Source organism: Salmo salar, chromosome 20, assembly GCF_965601325.2.
Source record: "Salmo salar chromosome 20, fSalSal1, whole genome shotgun sequence".
Taxonomy (NCBI): domain Eukaryota; kingdom Metazoa; phylum Chordata; class Actinopteri; order Salmoniformes; family Salmonidae; genus Salmo; species Salmo salar.
In genome coordinates, this window is record NC_138310.1 from 67,092,736 (window position 1) to 67,111,619 (window position 18,884).

The 18,884-nt window shown below is 41.2% G+C and overlaps 3 protein-coding genes across 4 annotated transcripts; 2 read left to right on the forward strand and 1 right to left on the reverse strand.

Annotated features, from left to right (window-relative positions):
- Positions 1-988: 988 nt before the first annotated feature.
- LOC106581122 (lebercilin-like protein) lies at positions 989-5,054 on the forward strand. Its single transcript, XM_082966107.1, has 7 exons — positions 989-1,271; positions 1,408-1,685; positions 1,829-2,071; positions 2,722-2,859; positions 3,863-3,898; positions 4,073-4,160; positions 4,483-5,054. Exons 1-7 carry the CDS (start codon positions 989-991, stop codon positions 5,052-5,054), a joined length of 1,638 nt encoding a protein of 545 aa, XP_082822233.1.
- A 282-nt stretch (positions 5,055-5,336) lies between these two features.
- LOC106581120 (guided entry of tail-anchored proteins factor 1) lies at positions 5,337-14,550 on the reverse strand. The gene is made up of 5 exons (XM_014162879.3): positions 14,408-14,550; positions 12,961-13,126; positions 7,692-7,759; positions 7,412-7,526; positions 5,337-7,075 (listed from the first exon to the last, which is right to left on the reverse strand). Exons 1-5 carry the CDS (start codon positions 14,495-14,497, stop codon positions 7,002-7,004), a joined length of 513 nt encoding a protein of 170 aa, XP_014018354.1. The 5' UTR covers positions 14,498-14,550; the 3' UTR covers positions 5,337-7,001.
- Positions 14,551-14,910: 360 nt separating this feature from the next.
- On the forward strand, positions 14,911-18,208 carry LOC106581119 (uncharacterized). 2 transcript variants are annotated; one of them, XM_045703839.2, is made up of 6 exons: positions 14,911-15,167; positions 16,505-16,528; positions 16,615-16,644; positions 16,763-16,801; positions 16,903-17,034; positions 17,241-18,208. In XM_045703839.2, the coding sequence occupies exons 1-6, from the start codon at positions 15,150-15,152 to the stop codon at positions 17,301-17,303; spliced, it is 306 nt and encodes a 101-aa protein (XP_045559795.1). In that variant the 5' UTR covers positions 14,911-15,149; the 3' UTR covers positions 17,304-18,208. The 2 variants fall into 2 exon arrangements, with proteins under 2 accessions (XP_045559795.1, XP_014018353.1); XM_014162878.3 differs by having other exon boundaries at positions 14,912-15,167; positions 17,238-18,208.
- Positions 18,209-18,884: the final 676 nt, after the last annotated feature.

An 18,884-nucleotide genomic window follows, 5' to 3' on the forward strand; every position in this document is an offset into this window, starting at 1 on the left:
ATTGGCAATTTGAGCTGTCTGTCGGCATGGGGACCACAATGTTAGTTTGCAGCTACATGCAAAGTGCATATATGGACAGAAATAGCCACTGACTAGTGAAAATAAAACCAAGAGTTAAAGCGGGCAGTTGAAATGTATGCATATAGTTGGACAATAATTATCTATAGGCCTAACATTTTTTTGTTGTTGTTGTAAATCAACAGGGTACATCTTTATTTGTTTAACTTATTATAGGGTAATGTATATTTTTGTTGTTGTAGTATATACTGAAAATGTATTAAAAAAACAATTGCAAACGAAGTCTAATGTAATTGTTTTACTAAAAAACAATTAGTTTATATACAAATTAGGATGGTGTGGTCTTTAATTCTCCCAAAAGCAGTCAGTTCTAAGAAATGTCCCATGATCAAGAAATGTAATAACATTCATTGCCTATGATTTGCCCATAAAATTCGAATGTAATCTGCGCTCAGTAGCCAGAAAACGATATTTCCCATCGTCCTATTCAATGAGAACGCTTGTTTCTAGGGCAACCCAAAATACCATTTCAGAGACAGCCAGCCAACAACATAATCTGTCAATGACTGTCTCTTGCTCATGAAGATACATAATAACTTAACTGAATGCAAGTTAGTGGGGGAAAAAAACATTTTGATTTTTTTTTAAATAATTTTATGTAAGGATAGCATTGGCATGGGGAATTATTAGGCTTGGTTGTTAGCTTTGTAGAATAGTTGAAGTCAGGAAAGATTTTTATCAAGGCAAGGAATGTCTGTCACTCTCTCTGTCTTCTAGACCTAGCTGGATAACGTTAGATTTGCTAAATGTATTAAACTATTAATGAATGTAAGTAGGCTATAGTTGAAAGTATAGATTGTTTTTGTTCTTATAATTTCACATACAGTGTGGCTAAATTAACTACTCCAAATCATTGGATATCTGTCTACTATATTACAGAAACTGGTGCGGGCTTATCTTTGGGGGAGACATGTCTCTGAGGCTGAGACACCACAGCAGAGGCATAGTGCAGCAGGACAATGCAAACTATGAAGTGGGTGCAGGCGATGCAGACTCAAGCTGCTCCTCAGGCCAGTCCACCTCCTCCAGGTCAAACAAGGGATACAGCAGTAGGACCGGCAGCAGGGAAGACTCTCAGGGGTCATGCACCCAGTCAGACTACAAGGAGGAGACTGACACTACTGCAAATAGGACCCTTTCCCTCTCACCAAGCAAGAAGCCAGGTCTAAGCACGAAGACAGCGAAAGCACGATGTATGTGATATCAATCTGATATTTCATTTCTTCTCATTACTACAGACAGTACACCTATAAGTGTAGCCTATAGGCTGAGATGGTTTGCAGCATATTCCCATGTAAGCATCACACTTAGGTGCCTTTTTCCTCTCAGCTCAAAACAAGGGAGGGCAGTGGTGCAAAAAGAAGAAAAACACTCTTTCAAGGAACCACAAGGCCTCTCTCTTCCCTCCAATCAAGCCCCTGCAGGGCTCAAACCAGCGCATCAGTTCTGCCCACAGGCACCGCATCAAGGAACTCAACAGCCAAGTGTGGGAGCTACAGCAGCAGCTGAGTGGTGTCGCCACAGAGAACAAGTTGCTAAAGCAGCTCCAGGGCCGCCAGGCGGTGGCGCTACAGCGCTTCCAGGATTCACAGAGTGGCCTTCCCCAGGTATGCTGCAGTAAAAAAAAAATTGGCCTTGAATAATTGATTTATAACACAACTATAACAAACTCATTATCAGCTAACAACAATAATCTGATCTTGTAGCATTGGCTAAGGTCATAATGTGTTGTACCCACCCACACTGTCAGGTTCTGGCCAAGCACGGCAATGAGGTGCACGCTCTGCAGGAGCTCCAGCGTAAAGCCCGCAACCACCGCAACTGTCTATCCAGGCGTCTGAGGGGCACAGAGGAGGAGCTCCTGCGCACCAAGGATGCTCTGCACCGGCTGCAGCTGCTCAACGAGGACCGCAGCCTGGAAGAGAGGGAAGAGCTGAGCCACAGGCTGGCCCTGATCACTGTGGACCTACACAGGAAGAACAAGAGAATACAGGTACAGTACATGCACTCACATGGCAGGGCTGACTCCAGCAGCACCCTGCATCCCACTGCTGTCTTGCTTCTGAAGCTAAGCCGGGTTGGTCCTGGATGGGAGACCAGATGCTGCTGGATGTGGTGTTGGAGGGCCAGTACGAGGTACCCTTTCCTCTGGTCTAAAAATAATTTTCCAATGCCCCAGGGCAGTGACTGGGGACATTGCCCTGTGTAGGGTGCTGTCTTTCAGAGGGGACATTAATCGGGTGTCCTGACTCTCTGTGGTCACTAAAGATCCCATGGCACTTATCGTAAGAGTAGGTGTGTTAACCCTGGTGTCCTGGCTAAATTCCCAATCTGGCCTTCATACTATCATGGTCACCTAATCATCCCCAGTTCACAATTGGCTCATTCATCCCCAGGTTGTTGCTATAACTGAGAATGTGTTCAACTTAACTGGTAAAATGAGGGTTAAACAAATGTTCACAGGCCAGGTGGATGTTTGTATTGAAACTGATTGGATTTTCAACTCTGTCCAGTTGTATTGGTCTTCTATGGGGAGACCGATATAGGTGGACAGGGTCAACACAGTTATGCTAGACTGATACTGTACACATTGTGGTACTATGTTATATCTGTAGTGAATTGTAAATAAATTGTGTGTTGCAGGACTTAGAAAGGAATCTTGAGCTGAGCCAGATATCCTTCAATCGTCATCTTGCCACAGAAACAAGGAAGACCAATGAGGCCAGAGAGCTGTCTGATTACCTCCAGGCACAGATCAATCTGTTGACCAAAAAAATCAAAGTAAGAGCAGCAACATAGAGAGTGTAAAAAACATTAGAAATACCTTCCTCATGGAAAGAGCAGGTGTTCAGAAATGTTTTGTACAATCAGTGTATGTAAACTGTTCCAGGTCTTAGTAGATTTGGAACAGTACTGTTGTTTGAAAGAATGGTGATGTAATTCAACTTGCAGTACTGCAATGTAAACACAAGAGGGAGTCTAATACAGCTATACTTCTGAAGGCATAATTGAGGGTTGAAGTAAAATACCCATTTTCCTAAACCTGCCTGGCTACCCAAACGCTACATCACGCCCACGTTAGTTTCTTCTCCGCAATGAATCTGGATTTGAGTACCTTCCCGACAATTTATAGAATGTAAATACATTATAACCATTCTAATTGGTCCCAGAAAACGATGGGTTGGGCCAGAGCCAGAACACACATGGGTAAAGCTGCGTTTTGAAAATTCATAATTGGCTTTGATACTCTAATTGGTTAGAGATGATCCAATCGCTGATTACTTTGTTTTGTACAACACCCCTCATTTTGACGTCCCCACAAACGACTTAAAAGATGGCAGTTTCAGACTGAAGTACGTAGCGAACAAATTCAGTTTGAGTCATCAGGCAACTTGTAAACCTGCCTGGTAATAGATATCAGGATAATAACACTACATTTGAGAAATGAACATTTATTGTACATATTGCATTCTTAAGAAATGGCTTACTGATGCATTTAACACGAAATATAGGAAAGAGAGAGAGAATTGGAGATCCACAATATCTACTCACATAGATTTCCAAAAGGATGGAACAGAAAAGGTACAAAGAAATTATGAGCTACTTTTACTTTTAACATGTTCAACCCATGATCCAGATCAGACTTTTTTTTTAACTTGAGGATGAATATCTTTTGCCATTAACAGGTGCAAGAGAAACTAAATCTGTTCAAACAGATGACTTATCCTCTCTCCCCATCGAGGCTCCGTGTCAATTTGAACTAGAATATGCCTGTTCACTCCAGCATCTGAAGTTGGAGAAGCAGAAGAGTTTGAGCTGGGTATGTAAATGAGTTTTGTTCTCTCTCACGTTCTGTGCAGAAAGCTGTTTAAATGGGTAACGGTAAATAAAACATTTATTCAATATTGACAGATAAAAGCAAATATTAACTCCTTGATAATAGTTTGTGTAGTGAGTTCCAGTGTAAAGTTGATATCGGGTTGCTTTTTTTCAGGAGTCCTTTGCAATCGACTTCCCAGACAGTGACACAGCAGGCACGTTAGTGGATGACAGAGGATCATACAATAATGAACACTTTGCTGGTAAGGATTTTTTTGTACTTTACTACAGCCTATTGGGACTACCAATAAACAGATGCAAAGTGAAGGGGATATTGAGGAAAGAAATTGTTAAATTAGATTCTGAAGTGTCCGGTATGTACTCTCCAGTCACAGAGTATATGTAAACAAGAGAGCAAACACAAAAAACTCCCAAACATTGGGACTAATTAAAGCTCACGTATCATAGTAAGTAACAGGACTGAAATAACCGTTCCTGTGTCATGTTATATCCCCAAAAAAAGCCAAGAAAATTATGGCCCCAAATTTTTTTTGAAGTGCAAGCAACTATCCTATTTATCCACAGACGATGGAGAGCTGCATGGTGATTATGACAAAGAGGATCCACAACTTCAGGGTGAGGAGTATTGCCTTGCAGAGGAGGCAGCAATTTCCCTGAAGGCTTCAGAAGGAGAGCAAACAGAGCCATTTGAAAGCCAGGTCCGGTACACTCTGGATGACTTTCTGAATACAGAACGTGCCAACAAGGCCCTCGAATCCCCTCCCAGGACCAAGCGCCTCTACACATTCAAAGAAACCATCCAGAACCTACACAGTGGGAAGCCTGCCTATGCCAGCCATAGCCACAGCCTGAGAAAGAGCCCTCCTAAATACATCAAGAGCCAGGCCAGGGTGGAGAACCTGGGGTCTAGGGCGTATGAGCCCTCTGTCACTCTACCAGCAGAGAAGTGCCAAAGCCGTGACACCATGGACCCTCAACCGGAGGATGGCGTAGTCCGCAGCAAGAAGAGCATCTTGATGAAAGAGCTTTTTGGCCAGGCCCCAATCACTGATCCAAATGGCCATGCAGACAGGCAGATCCAGAGTTCAAAGCACAGACCTGGACAGAATGTCCTCTTGCCATACAGGAGACACTAGCCCGGTCTCACCTGGGAGACCAAGATAATTTTTTATTGACCCAAGAAGTATACAAAATGATAATCTATTTTTATAATTTGCCATGGCAACTCAACACATTACTAAATGGAGTATTTGTATTCTGACACTATTGCTCATGACAAATTCCTTAACTCCCTTGAAATCAGATTGTAATGAAAGCAACATTCAATGAAGACCATTCCTATGCCACAATGGTACACTTAGTTTTTATAAAAGCCTCTAAAATACCCAAGATGCTAAGAAAAACCAACACTTTAGGCATTCAGTTTTCAAATCCTTTATTGTGTTGAAGTATGCATATTTCTTATGCATACTTCAACACTTCCAAAATCCAAACAGTAAACTTTGTAATATTAGTTCAGGTTTCATTCAACAAATGAAAATGTGCTACAGACCATGCCTACAATTAGCATGAATAACAATGACCAAAATTACATAACAATATGAAACAATTGTAACACTTGCTCAACTAATTTCAATCAGTTGGAATGAGATTTAAAATGGTCATTAAACATGCTCATACAATCATTACGCAGTGTAGCAATTTGTGAAATACACTAGATTGCCAAAAGTATGTGGACACCTGCTCGTCGAACATCCCATTCCAAACTCATGGGCATTAATATGGAGTTGGACCCCCATTTGCTGCTATAACAGCCTCCACTCTTCTGGGAAGGTTTTCCACTAGATGTTGGAACACTGCTGCGGGGACTTGCTTCCATTCAACCACAAGAGCATTAGTGAGGTTTTCCAATTTATCCCAAAGATGTTCGATGGGGTTGAGGTCAGGGCTCTGTGCAGGCCAGTCAAGTTCTTCCACACCGATCGACAACTTTTCTGTATGGACCTCGCTTTGTGCACAGGGGCATTGTCGTGCTGAAACAGGAAAGCGCCTTCCCCAAATTGTTGCCACAAAGTTGGAAGCACAGAATTGTCTAGAATGTCATTGTATGGTATAGCGTTATAATTTCCCTTCACTGGAACTAAGGTGCCTAGCCCAAACCATGAAAAACAGCCCCAGACCATTATTCTACGTCCACTAAACTTTAAAGTTGGCACTATGCATTCGGGGAGGTAGCGTTTTCCTGGCATCCGCCAAACCCAGATTTGTCCATCGGACTGCCAGATGGTGATTCATCACTCCAGTGAACGCGTTTCCACTGTTCCAGAGTCCAATGGCGGAGAGCTTTACACCACTCCAGCCGACACTTGGCATTGTGCATGGTGATCTTAGGCTTGTGTGCGGCTGCTCGGGCCATGGAAACCCATTTCATGAAGCTCCCGATGAACAGTTCTTGTGCTGACGTTGCTTCCAGAGGCAGTTTGGAAGTCGGTAGTGAGTGTTGCACCGAAGGACAGACGATTTCTACGCACTATGCACTTCAGCGGTCCCATTCTGTGAGCTTGTGTGGCCTAACACTTCGCAGCTGAGCCATTGTTACTCCTACACGTTTCCACTTCACAATAACAGCACTTACAGTTGATCGGGGCAGCTCTAGCAGGGCATAAATTTGACGAACTAACTTGTTGGAAAGGTGGCATCCTATGACAGTGCCACATTGAAAGTCACTGAGTTCTTCAGTATGGGCCATTCTACTGCCAATGTTTGTCTATGGAGATTGCATGACTGTGTGCTGTATTTTATACACCTGTCAGCAACGTGTGTGGCTGAAATAGCCAAATCCACTAATTTGAAGGTGTGTCTACATACTTTTGGCCATGTTGTGTAACATCCGATTCCGAAGCAACATAAGAGACACTCAAATATGTGCAATAACATTGGCAATGTTTGAATATGGGGTGCTTTGTAAAAGTGCTTACCAACAGTACCGATTTACACTTTAATATCAAAGCGCTGAGTAACAATGCCTGACTTCATTGTCAGAGCATTTGGGGAATAAATAAGACATTAAAAGATCCCATTCCTTAGCTAATTGCATGTAGACCAATAGATGCCACTTTGTTGCACACCACCAGCCAGCATGTGATTCCAACACCACCTGAAAGGATACAAAGGCTGGGTTCAAATAGTAATGGTCAGAGTTGCCAGTTAGTAGTATTTGATGTAAGTAAAAACGAAAATGTGCATTCAACATGGCATTTTGAGCCAGTTCAATGAGAAATCCATGTTAAGAGGGGAAACGAGTCATGTGATTCTATCTTCAGTATTTAAAGAGACCGAATAGAAGAGACATTCAGTAGTTGTCTATAATTAGCCAAGACTAACTCTTAAACATGTTTACAAATTAAACACTAAACTTGATTACAATGAATTTACCCACAGTCGAAAGTGAGTGTGGGCCTCAATCCTCAGGCATTAAAATCACACAATTTACCTGCTACTCCAGATGGGAATGCCACCAGCTGCTCCAGGGGGGCAATCCACTTACTGGGTACAACAGTCACTGGGTCAGCATAATACTTCCAAATCAGGGAGATCATCAGAGCAGCCTTGAGAGACAACAGAAAACAACCTGATTCAGTGCATCAAAATGCAGCACAATCACTTGTGCATGTCACCGGTGGTGAAAACTGACATCTAAATAAAGTATGTATATGTTTTACCAATTAAAGAATATAGGATATATTTCTAATTTCAATATGTTTAATACTCACCTGCAGGATGTAAAAACCTATATTCACCATCCATTTCATTTTGGCTTGTTGAGCAGTTCTAGACTTGACTGTAAGAACAACAAAAAAAAAACAGATCTTATCTGCACAGGAACCATCTAAATTAATTATTGGTATCCATTCTCTAAATATAGGAATTTTGACAGATCTAATAACAGTTGCATTTTGTGTGTTCTTCTCAATTAATTTCAGTGTAAATACTACACAACAGGCATTGGAATATAACCTGTTTTGTATGGTATGGCATAAGGGAGGGGTTGGCAGGGAAAATAAGCCTGATGTGTGACCAATGCATATGACTGGAGAAATACGCATGTGGTGCATTTCAATGTGAAAACACTTTTCATTCCAAAATAGTGAAATATTCCTGTTGTTGAACAACAGGATTTGAACTTGAAGGCATGTTGGTTGATAGGCAGTGGCCCTGAACTGACACAGCGTGGGAGAGAGTTAGAGACAGTTGTTTGGGTGTACAGTAGGGAGGATCTAGAGACAAAAAGTTGACTTTCTCAATGTACGAAACACCATATTTCAAAGTCACCTGCATTATGACTCATCTAAACAATGTGGTAAAGAGTGAACTTGTGGAATTTTTTTGTTGCCTTTTTGACAAATTGAAAACTAGATATTTTCAAACAAAAACATAAAAATTGCCTTGGGGGTTTTGTCACAACCTGTATTTGCCACTGTAAAAATATAATATTGTAACAGTACACCACTGAAGAGTGCTTTCTAAACAAACCATTGTCATTCCTGAGAATTTGTCCATTTTTCATAAACTAAGAAAATCCACATCTGAGTATAGTATTTCCTTGTTTGCTCTGTCATAGCCCTTACGGTTGCAGGGAAGGCGCCATAGTGTAATGCAAAGGCTGTCATTCATATAACATTAACTCTTGGCAAATGGCTGTTGGAGACATTTGGTTGTTGTCTGATAGTGGAGCTCTATACTATGCGTCCTGCCTCTGTAGAGTTCAGAGCTGTGGCCTGGACATGAAGGACAGCAACAGGCAGCAGCTGCACCATCAGCTGATAATATACAGTTGGCTGGGTGTTTCATGCATCGGCAGGACAGAACAGCTACGTCTGGTAAGACGAGGGGTGGGGGTGTGCGTCTATTTGTCAATAACAGCTGGTGTGCGATGTCTAATATTAAGGAAGTATCAAGGTATTGCTTGCCTGAGGTAGTGTACCTCATGATAAGCTGTAGACCACACTATCTACCTATATTTTTCGTAGCCATCTATTTACCACCACAAACCGATGCTGGCACTAAGACCGCAGTCAAAGAGTGGTATAAGGCCATAAGCAAATGCTCACCCAGAAGCGGCGCGCCCAGTGGCCGGGGACTTTAATGTAGGCAAACTTAAATCCGATTTATCAGCATGCCAGAGGAAAAAAAAACTCTAGACCACCTTTACTCCACACACAGAGTCGCATACAAAGCTCTCCCTCGCTCTCCATTTGGCAAATCTGACCATAATTATATCCTCATGATTCCTGCTTACAAGGAAAAACTAAAGCAGGAAGTACCAGTGACTCGCTCAATACGGAAGTGGTCAGATGACACAAATGCTACGCTATAGGCTTGTTTTTCTAGCACAGACTGGAATATGTTCCAGGATTCATCCAATGGCATTGAGGAGTATACCACCTCAGTCACTGGCTTCATCAATAAGTACATCAACGACGTCGTCCCCACAGTGACCATACGTACATATCCCAACCAGAAGCCATGGATTACAGGCAACATCCACACCGAACTAAAGGCTAGAGCTGCCATTTCAAGGAGCGGGACCCTAATCCGGACGCTTATAAGAAATCCCGCTATGCCCTTAGACAAACCATTAAACAGGCAAAGCGTCAATACAGGTCTAATATTGAATCCTACTACACCAGATCTGACACTCGTCGGATGTGGCAGGACTTGCAAACTATTACGAACTACTAAGGGAAACCCAGCCATGAGCTGCCCAGTCACGCAAGCCTACCAGATGAGCTAAATGCCTTTTATGCTCGCGTCGAGGCAAAGTAACACTGAAGTATGCATGAGAGCACCAGCTGTTACGGGCGACTGTGTGATCATGCTCTCCGTAGCCTATGTGAGCAAGACCTTTAAAGAGGTTAACATTCACAAGGTCGTGGGACCAGACGGATTACTAGGACGTGTACTCAGAGCATGCGCGGACCAACTGGCAAGTGTCTTCACTGACATTTTCAACCTATCCCTGACCGAGTCTGTAATACCTACATGTTTCAAACAGACCACCATAGTCCCTGTGCCCAAGAAAGCAAAGGTAACCTGCCTAAATGACTACCACCCGGTAGCCATGAAGTGCTTTGAAAGGCTGGTCATGGTTCACATCAACATCATCATCCCGGAAGCCCTAGACCCACTCCAATTCCCATACCGCCTCAACAGATCCACAGATGATGCAATCTCAAACGCACAACACACTGCCCTTTCCCACCTGGGCAAAGGGAACACCTACAGCGCCTTCGGAAAGTATTCAGGCCCATTTGACTTTTTCCACCTTTTGTTACGTTACAGCCTTACTCTAAAATGGATTAAACAAATAAAAATCCTCTGCAATCTATACACAATACCCCACAATGACAAAGCAGTTAAAAAAAAAAATGCAAATGTGTTTACAAATAATAAACAGAAATACCTTATTTACATAAGTATTCAGACCCTTTGCTATGAGACTCGAAATTGAGCTCAGATGCATCCTGCTTCCATTGATCATCATTGAGGTCCCACAGTTGACAGTGCATATCGGAGCAAAAACCATGCCATGAGGTCAAAGGAATTGTCCGTAGAGTTCTGAGACAGGATTGTGTCGAGGCACAGATCTGGGGAAGGGTACCAAAACATTTCTGCAGCATTTAAGGACCCAAAGAACACAGTGGCCTCCATCATTCTTAAATGGAAGAAGTTTGGAACCACTAAGACTCTTCCTAGAGCTGGCCGCCTGGCCAAACTGAGCAATCAGGGGAGAAGGGCCTTGGTCAGGGAGGTGACCAAGAATCCGATGGTCAATCTGACAGAGATCTAGAGTTTCTCTATGGAGATGGGAGAACCTTCCAGAAGGACAACCATCTCTGCAGCACTCCACCAATCAGGCCTTTACTGTAGAGTGGTCAGACGGAAGCCACTCCTCAGTAAAAGTCACATGACAGCCCGCTTGGAGTTGGCCAAAAGATACCTGAAGACTCTCAGACCATAAGAAACAAGATTCTCTGGTCTGATGAAACCAAGATTGAACTCTTTGGCCTGAATGCCAAGTGTCACATCTGGAGGAAACCTGGCACCATCCCTACGGTGAAGCATGGTGGTGGCAGCATCATGCTGTGGGGATGTTTTTCAGCGGCAGGGACTGGGAGACCAGTCAGGATTGAGGCAAAGATGAACTGAGCAAAGTACAGAGAGATCCTTGATGAAAGCCTGCTCCAGAGCACTCAGGACCTCAGACTGTGGCGAGGGTTCACCTTCCAACAGGTCAACAACCCTAAGCACACAGCCAAGACAATGCAGGAATGGCTTCGGGACAAGTCTCTGAATGTCCTTGAGTGGCCCAGCCAGAGCCAAGGACTTGAACCCAATCGAATATCTCTGGAGAGACCTGAAAATAGCTGTGCAGCGACGCTCCCCATCCAACCTGACTGAGCTTGAGAGGATCTGCAGAGAAGAATGGGAGAAACTCCCCAAATACAGGTGTGCCAAGCTTGTAGCGTCGTACCCAAGACTCGATGCTGTAATTGCTGCCAATGGTGCTTCAACAAAGTACTGAGTAAAGGGTCTGAATACTTATGTAAATGTGATATTTCCGTTTTTTTATTTGTAATAAATGTGCAAATATGTGAGCAAGACAAAGGAGCTGATCGTGGACTACAGGAAAAGGAGGGCCGAACACGCCCCCATTCACATTGATGGGGCTGTAGTGGAGCGGGTCGAGAGTTTCAAGTTCCTTGGTGTCCACATCACCAACAAACGATCATGGTCAAAACACACCAAGATAGTCTTGAAGAGGGCACAACAACACATTTCCCCCCTCAGGAGAATGAAAAGATTTGGCATGGGCCCCCAGATCCTCAAAATGTTATACACCTGCACCATCGACAGCATCCTGACCGGTTGCATCACCGCCTGGTATGGCAACTGCTCGACATCTGACCGTAAGGTGCTACAGATGGTAGTGTGTACGGCCCAGTACATCACTGGGGCCAAACTTCCTGGCATCCAGGACCTATATACTAGGCAGTGTCAGAGGAAGGCTCAAAAAATTCTTAAGAGACTTTTCTCTCTGCTACTGCATGGCAAGCGGTATCGGAACACCAAGTCTAGGTGCAAAACAGCCTGCTGAACAATTAATGAAATGGCAACCCGGACTATTTACATTGACCTCCCCCCTTTGTTTTTACACTTCTGCTACTCGCTGTTTATTATCTATGCAAAGTCACTTAACTCCTACCTACATGTACAAATTACCTTGACTAACCTGTACCCCCGAACATTGACTAGGTCCGAGAACCCCTTGTATATAGCCTTATTGTTATTTTAGTGTTACTTTTAATTTTTTTTATTTAGTTTATTTAGTAAATATTTTCTTAACTCTATTTCTTGAACTGCATTGTTGGGCTTGTAAGTAAGCATTTCACAGTAAGGGCTACACCTGTTGCATGTGACAAATAAAATTTGATAATGGGTCACTCTTATCTCTATATCAGAGATTTTTCTGTCATTGTAATCCTTGGGCAGGTGTTTTTTCGGGCCACCGAACAGTGTTAAATAAAATTTCCGACATGGAAAAATGCTTTCAGTGTAAACTTAAATGACTAAAAACAGATATAAAGTATGTAGAAAAGACAATAGACATATCTTTTTTAATTAAATCATCTTTAAGAACTAACAATAACCTAAATAAAAGCTAGACAGTCAGGGAGAATTGAAAATTCCAAAAGCAATGAATTCATCAGTATTGATTTTGTTATTAAGTTTGAGCATAAGAACATAGCATTAGCCATGGCAAAAAAAAGCTTTAAAACTAGACAATTTTCCCTCAGCTTCATGGCAGAATGTGGAATCGCATGTTGTTAACTTTAAAACTGCAAAAATGTATCTCAGCTCCATGGATTGTAGAACTGCAGGAAATTGGCTTACCACACCCACCACATAAGCCCCTTTTTGATCCAGAAAAAAACAAAAAATGTAGTGTGGACATCAATTTCAATTGTGTGTCTCTCTTACCATGCGTCTTCAGCTTGTCAGTCATCTTGTTGATTTTGCGCTCTAGTCTGGCGTATCTGGCAAACTCATCCATCATGCTAACGGAGTTGTGCTCCTTCTTCATCTCCTGGATCTCAGCCCTCATATCCCTCTCCTGCTCAGCATCTTTCTGAAGGACCTTCGACAGCTTCACATTCCAACAGACAAACATTTAATTTTATATTTCGCTATAACATAGCAAACACACACTACTAGGCCTGCTGCCACCAGATGGTGCTATTATTCCTTACGTTTTTAAATACATAAGGAAAGCAGCACCATCTGGCTACAGCAGGGCTATTAAGCCATGTTTCTGATATGAGATCACTTTGGGATGGTTACCAGTTAGCCCTTGATCATGACTCTAAGTTTCATTACACATAAGAGTCATTGGACGAAGGCGTCTTCTATACGGTGGAGCTTTGTTAAGAGCCCTGACGCTTAATCTGAACATAAGGACCTTATCGTTCATACCAGCAAGAAATAAAGGTTAAATTGTTACACCCCTTAATAGGGTTAGGGTCAGTGTTCCCACAGTATGTTACTACAACAAAAGTGCAAAGGTAGTGGAAAGTTGTATTATGTCCGATAAACACTGTACGTCATCCTGTTAAATGTGTTGTTCAGATACAATGATGATCATGAATTGCATTTACATGCAAAAATGTTTACTCATTTAAAAAGTAAATTTTCTTTGTAATGAAATTGCCTCTGCAAGTGACAAGTATTTTTATGCCTCCTTGGGTCATTTATAGTTTATTGCATGAGAACATGCAACACCTGGTTTAGTAGTGTATTGCTTAATAAAGTAATAAGGCACGAAGGGGTGTGGTATATGGCCAATATAGCACATATAAGAGCTATTCTTATGCAATGTGGAGTGCCTGGATACAGCCCTTAGCCATGGTATATGGGCCATATACCACAAACTCTCAGAGGTGCCTTATAGCTATTATACACGTAGAAACGTAATTAGAACAGTAAAAATACATGTTGGCATACCCATGGTATACAGTCTCATATACCATGCCTTTCAGCCAATTAGCATTCAGGGCTCAAACCACCCAGTTTTTGACAACCCATATTATATGCATTTAGACTAGAAATGTCATCAGACGACCACTGATTTATTTACATATTATGGTTGATATTTTAATCTGTGCCCAATAGAGAACTACACGGCATTATCTACCTGGTTCTGTCTGGCAATGTTATCAGTCTAACACACCTTAAATGATACAATGTAACAGTTTAACATTTGCCAACAGGATGGAATGGTTTGTTAGCTTCGCTGTTGTTTATGAGGGGCGCGAGAGGTGAAATAGCTAGCGAGATAATATAACCTGGGAAAATTTGCCAAAACATTACATGATTTACAAGCCAACCCTGCATTTCTCACACGACCAATGCCTAAATAACCCCTACTTACGAAAGAGGAAATAGTCGGCAATAGTGTTTTGAAGAGATTGCACAAAAAGACAGATCCCAACACCAGGAACCAAGCGCACACAGCAGCCATTTTTTCTTATCAACCTCTGTTGCTGCTGCGCTCGTCATAAAGGGACGCCACATCCCGGCTGAACTATGGGCTGAGTTTTGTATTAGAAACGTATTTATTCAAATACAGCATATTTTATTAACTTCAAATGTAAAATATCAATTCAGTCTCCAAATGTGCTAAATGTACTAAATTCAATAAAACATTTTTACTGACTATTCTATAAGGGTCATTTACAGTATGTGTACATTATTCTGATAAAATATCAACGAAAATAACACATTATTTTGAATCTAGCTATTCCCACCCTTTAGTCAAAATGTTACTTTGGAACGACTGATTGGCATACAGACCTACCCATACAGGTAACTTGCTTTGGTTTAAAAATCTGTTGCCTGGACGTTAAAGCCAATCAATGGCAACAAGGGGCGGAGAATAAATTGCCAGTCAGGTTGGTAGGATAAGGAATACAATATAAAGAGGGGTGATCCAATCCGGTTTCAGCTAGTTTCTGTACGTAGGCCTACTGATGAAATATTTATATTAGTTACGGTGTGTTCTGAAGGAATTGAGTGAGTTACATCGGACACATTCAGAAGCCTGCACTGAATTTTCAGTAACCGAGAAGGCTAATTTGTGCTCTAATTCTCTAGACAATACAAGCAAAGCAGCCATGCCAAAAAGAAGCAAAGTAAGTTGGAATGTTTACCTTTTAATTGAAACCTTATTTTACAATGTATAATTTCTCACATGAAGTGTTATAAATACCTGCAACAATTGCATGTACGCTAAAATATGCTTGATACAATGTAACAAGTTTGCTCTAAAGTATGAATGTGTTTTAGTGTGTCTGTCTTGTCGAAATGGAAGTGGCGCCTTTTTACTTAGTGCGGTAACATTTTGCGTTCGATCTCACTTTCTCCTTTTAGTAACCTGTAACGTTACACGATAAACTATCGCAGCTTGTGCTTTTTATGTAAGTTACTTAATCATATAATTTAATTTGACGCATATCGGGTCTTTCATGAATGTAAAGTAGCTTAATAGCCTTCTCAGCAATGAGATCAGACAAAGGGGTGTAACCCACCAGCAATGTAACTAAGCTTCATGTTGCCATTGCAGAAATGCGTGCACGAGGTAAAGGATATTTTGTGAATATTGGGATTGCTTTAATCGCCAAATATTTGTTCACGTTTGTATTCGAATACTTTTAATAGCCCATGCTTGTGGCATCCTATATTATCACTTTGTGTCCTGTGTGCAGTAAAGCGTATTGTAATGCGCGACACCCTATGGCATGGAAAGGTACGGTCATTGAGGTGTCATGGCAGCCCTTGCAAATAGGAAAGGCATCGACAACTCAGCGCCATTTATCACTTTAATGGGGTTTTAGAGAAAGTAATTCTAAAGAAAACGACCACATGATTTATAGCTGGTCACGTGTTCAATTTTTGGGGATTTGCTATTTGTTTGTGTGCATTCCCTGCCTTTGCTTCCCTAACAAATGTTGCATTATGTAACAACGAATTTCTAAAGACATGCTCCTCGGCGCATATGGGTGAACTGGTATCAGGGAATTATAGATATTCAACTAATGGCGGGAACATACAGTTGACTGGTTGACGTAACGTGTGGATGGATGCCTTCATATAACAAATCTCCGTCCGTTGGTGGGGGAGGGGCTGCTATTGGCCTTTATGCGTATAGACTACTAAAGCCTAACTATAACATACAGTTTTACTTGTCGCTCTCAAAGTAGTTGGTAACAAAAAGGCTCCATTTTTGCACCATGATGATGGGAATATTCAAATGGAATAGTAATTTTAAATGCTTACCCTCCCCCACTCACTTTCAGATTACATAATTTTTCTCTAATTTGGGGATGGAGCGGTGGGGGTACAGTTTGTGAGCCCATCCCCCTTAGCATTACACACCCACTTCTCCCTGCGGCTCCAGACCCATGATTGTGGGATTGTTCTTGGTTTTTACTAAGAATTTTACTTCTTCTCTCCCACCACCCCTTCACAGGCAAATAATGACACTGAAGTCGAGGTTAGTATTTAATGCTCTTATACAATTTTATATTATGAATAAATTATTTTTCTGCGATAACTGATTATCTGTCTTTTTCTCACCAGCCAAAGAGGAGATCCACAAGGTTGTCATCTGTAAGTTTACTATATATTATCAAATGTATATGTTGTATATCCTATTTATGTCTTCTATGAATAGATGCTATTGTGTATTTGTTCTTGGACTACTTATCTCATATGCATTATTTTACAGAAACCCACTACTCCAGCTAAAGCAGAGCCTAAGGCAAAGGTAAAATAAATGTTGTAATTTCAGCTTTTGCTGAAACCCCAAAACACTCAATTATGCATTTGTACATTGAAATGTATCTCATGTATTTCTGATTCTTGTAGACACCAGTCAAGGCAGCAGCCAAACCCAAAAAGGTAAAGGAGGTAGTAGAGAAGGCCAAGTCTGAGGAGAAGAAAGAAGATCCTGAGGAAGAAGCAGCACTGGCAGAAAACGGAGAGGCCAAAGCTGAGGAGGTAAGACTTGTTACCTTAGTTTCAATTATATGATATGCCATGCCAGTGATATGACATTCAAAATCAGGAGTATTGGGTATTACAAACAGACCAACTATAATTGGCATTGCAGCTGTTTGTCCCCCACACGCAAATATTGTGTAAACAACAAGACCTAAAAGAACTGTCCTATAATATGGGAACTTAACTTTTTCATCTGCCAGGAGGCAGCAGAAGAGGAAGATGCTGATGCAGATGAGCCGGAGAAAGAGGAGGATGAGGCAGAATAACATCCTTACCCTTTTGCCAGTGCGCCCTGTACCTCCTTTCTTGTACAATTCAGAAGAATATTTTTATCAAATATTTTCTTAAGAAAAAGCAGGTTGTGTGGTAGTAAGATTGTAGAAACATGTTTTTATATATATATATACACCTCTGGAAGAAAAGTTATGGTCATTGTGTGTTTCCCTTTTCTTTTGTGGTCTGGTTCAGTTGTCAGAGAGGGGGGCAGGTTTGTAGCAATGACATGCAATCACGCCAATATCAGGAACTTGTTATTCAACTGGGCGAGCTTGTCTGACACTAACATTCCATAGGCTTTATGAGGGACAGTTTATTTAACCTCTATTGTATGGGGAAGGGTTGGGGGTTTATACACAATAATACTTGTTTTATTGTTTATATTGGGTAGGAAGGTGGTAATTCTGTTTAAGCTGTGCTCTATGAATTTTAACTATTATCCACACCGTATTATGAATCCACAGTTATGGTTCATCCTCCCTAGTACATGTACTGGATTTTTCATCAGGCCTGTGCATTATGTGAAATGGTTTTTGTCTCTGTTCGGTGATGGCATTGCAATAACATTTGATATAGCTGCTGTAAAACTAGTTTTTTTTTCTTCATAATTTCTATGCTGTATGTAATGGTACGATTTGAGGATGGTTCATGTGTTTTTAGCCAAGCTAATAACATGAAATACATTACAGTGTTAAACATACTGGTTGTAGCTTATCCTTTTGAGGATACTGATAAACATTGACTGTACCTTCACTTAATCCTTCAAGTGAACACAGCAGCCGTAGATTTCCATGTGGTTTTAGAATTTTATGTACAGTTTCTCTTTTTTTGTGTAGCTGTATCTGTGTTATGATTGCTATAAACATGCCAATTGAATTAAAATGGTTGTAATTTCTTTGTTTTCTCTGTTCTCTTATTGATCACAAGTGTAATGTAAACATGATATTATAATTCAGACACTCACTATGCATTGATTAAATACTTTGTAATTTCTCTCTTATACCATATTGCTTGAAAATGTGTGATTTGTTTTTTGGTGCTTGCCGAATATTGAGCATAGGTCTGCAATTCTATTATTAATGAGTGCAGCCATACACCAACTCAGTAGGCTATTCGACAAGCAGCTGCATGACAATCGCACTATTTCAGGGATCGTCAACTGGTGGACTAAACTCGCCCTGTTATCGAGTTTATTAAATGCATTCGAATAGCCTACGATGATCCATTAGGCTGCTTGCATCAATTCTATTTAGAATTATGTTCCGGCTACGATCCGCTCAAGACACGACCCCTGCACTATTTTAAACCAATGAGTTAACTATTAAAAACAGTTGTAACTTATACGTTAACATGTTTTGTAAATAACTACTGTTATACCTACTTATTAAACTTTATCTGTTGCATAGTGTTTTTTCAATGCCTTTTTCTTATTGCATAAATGGCATTTGTACCATAAATACATCGCCTGAAATGGGTAATGTCAGTGACATCAAAACTTGTATATTCGAATTGTATTGGGGATCATTTATGCGTTTTAACTAACCTTAACCTAATTATCCTAACTTGCTACA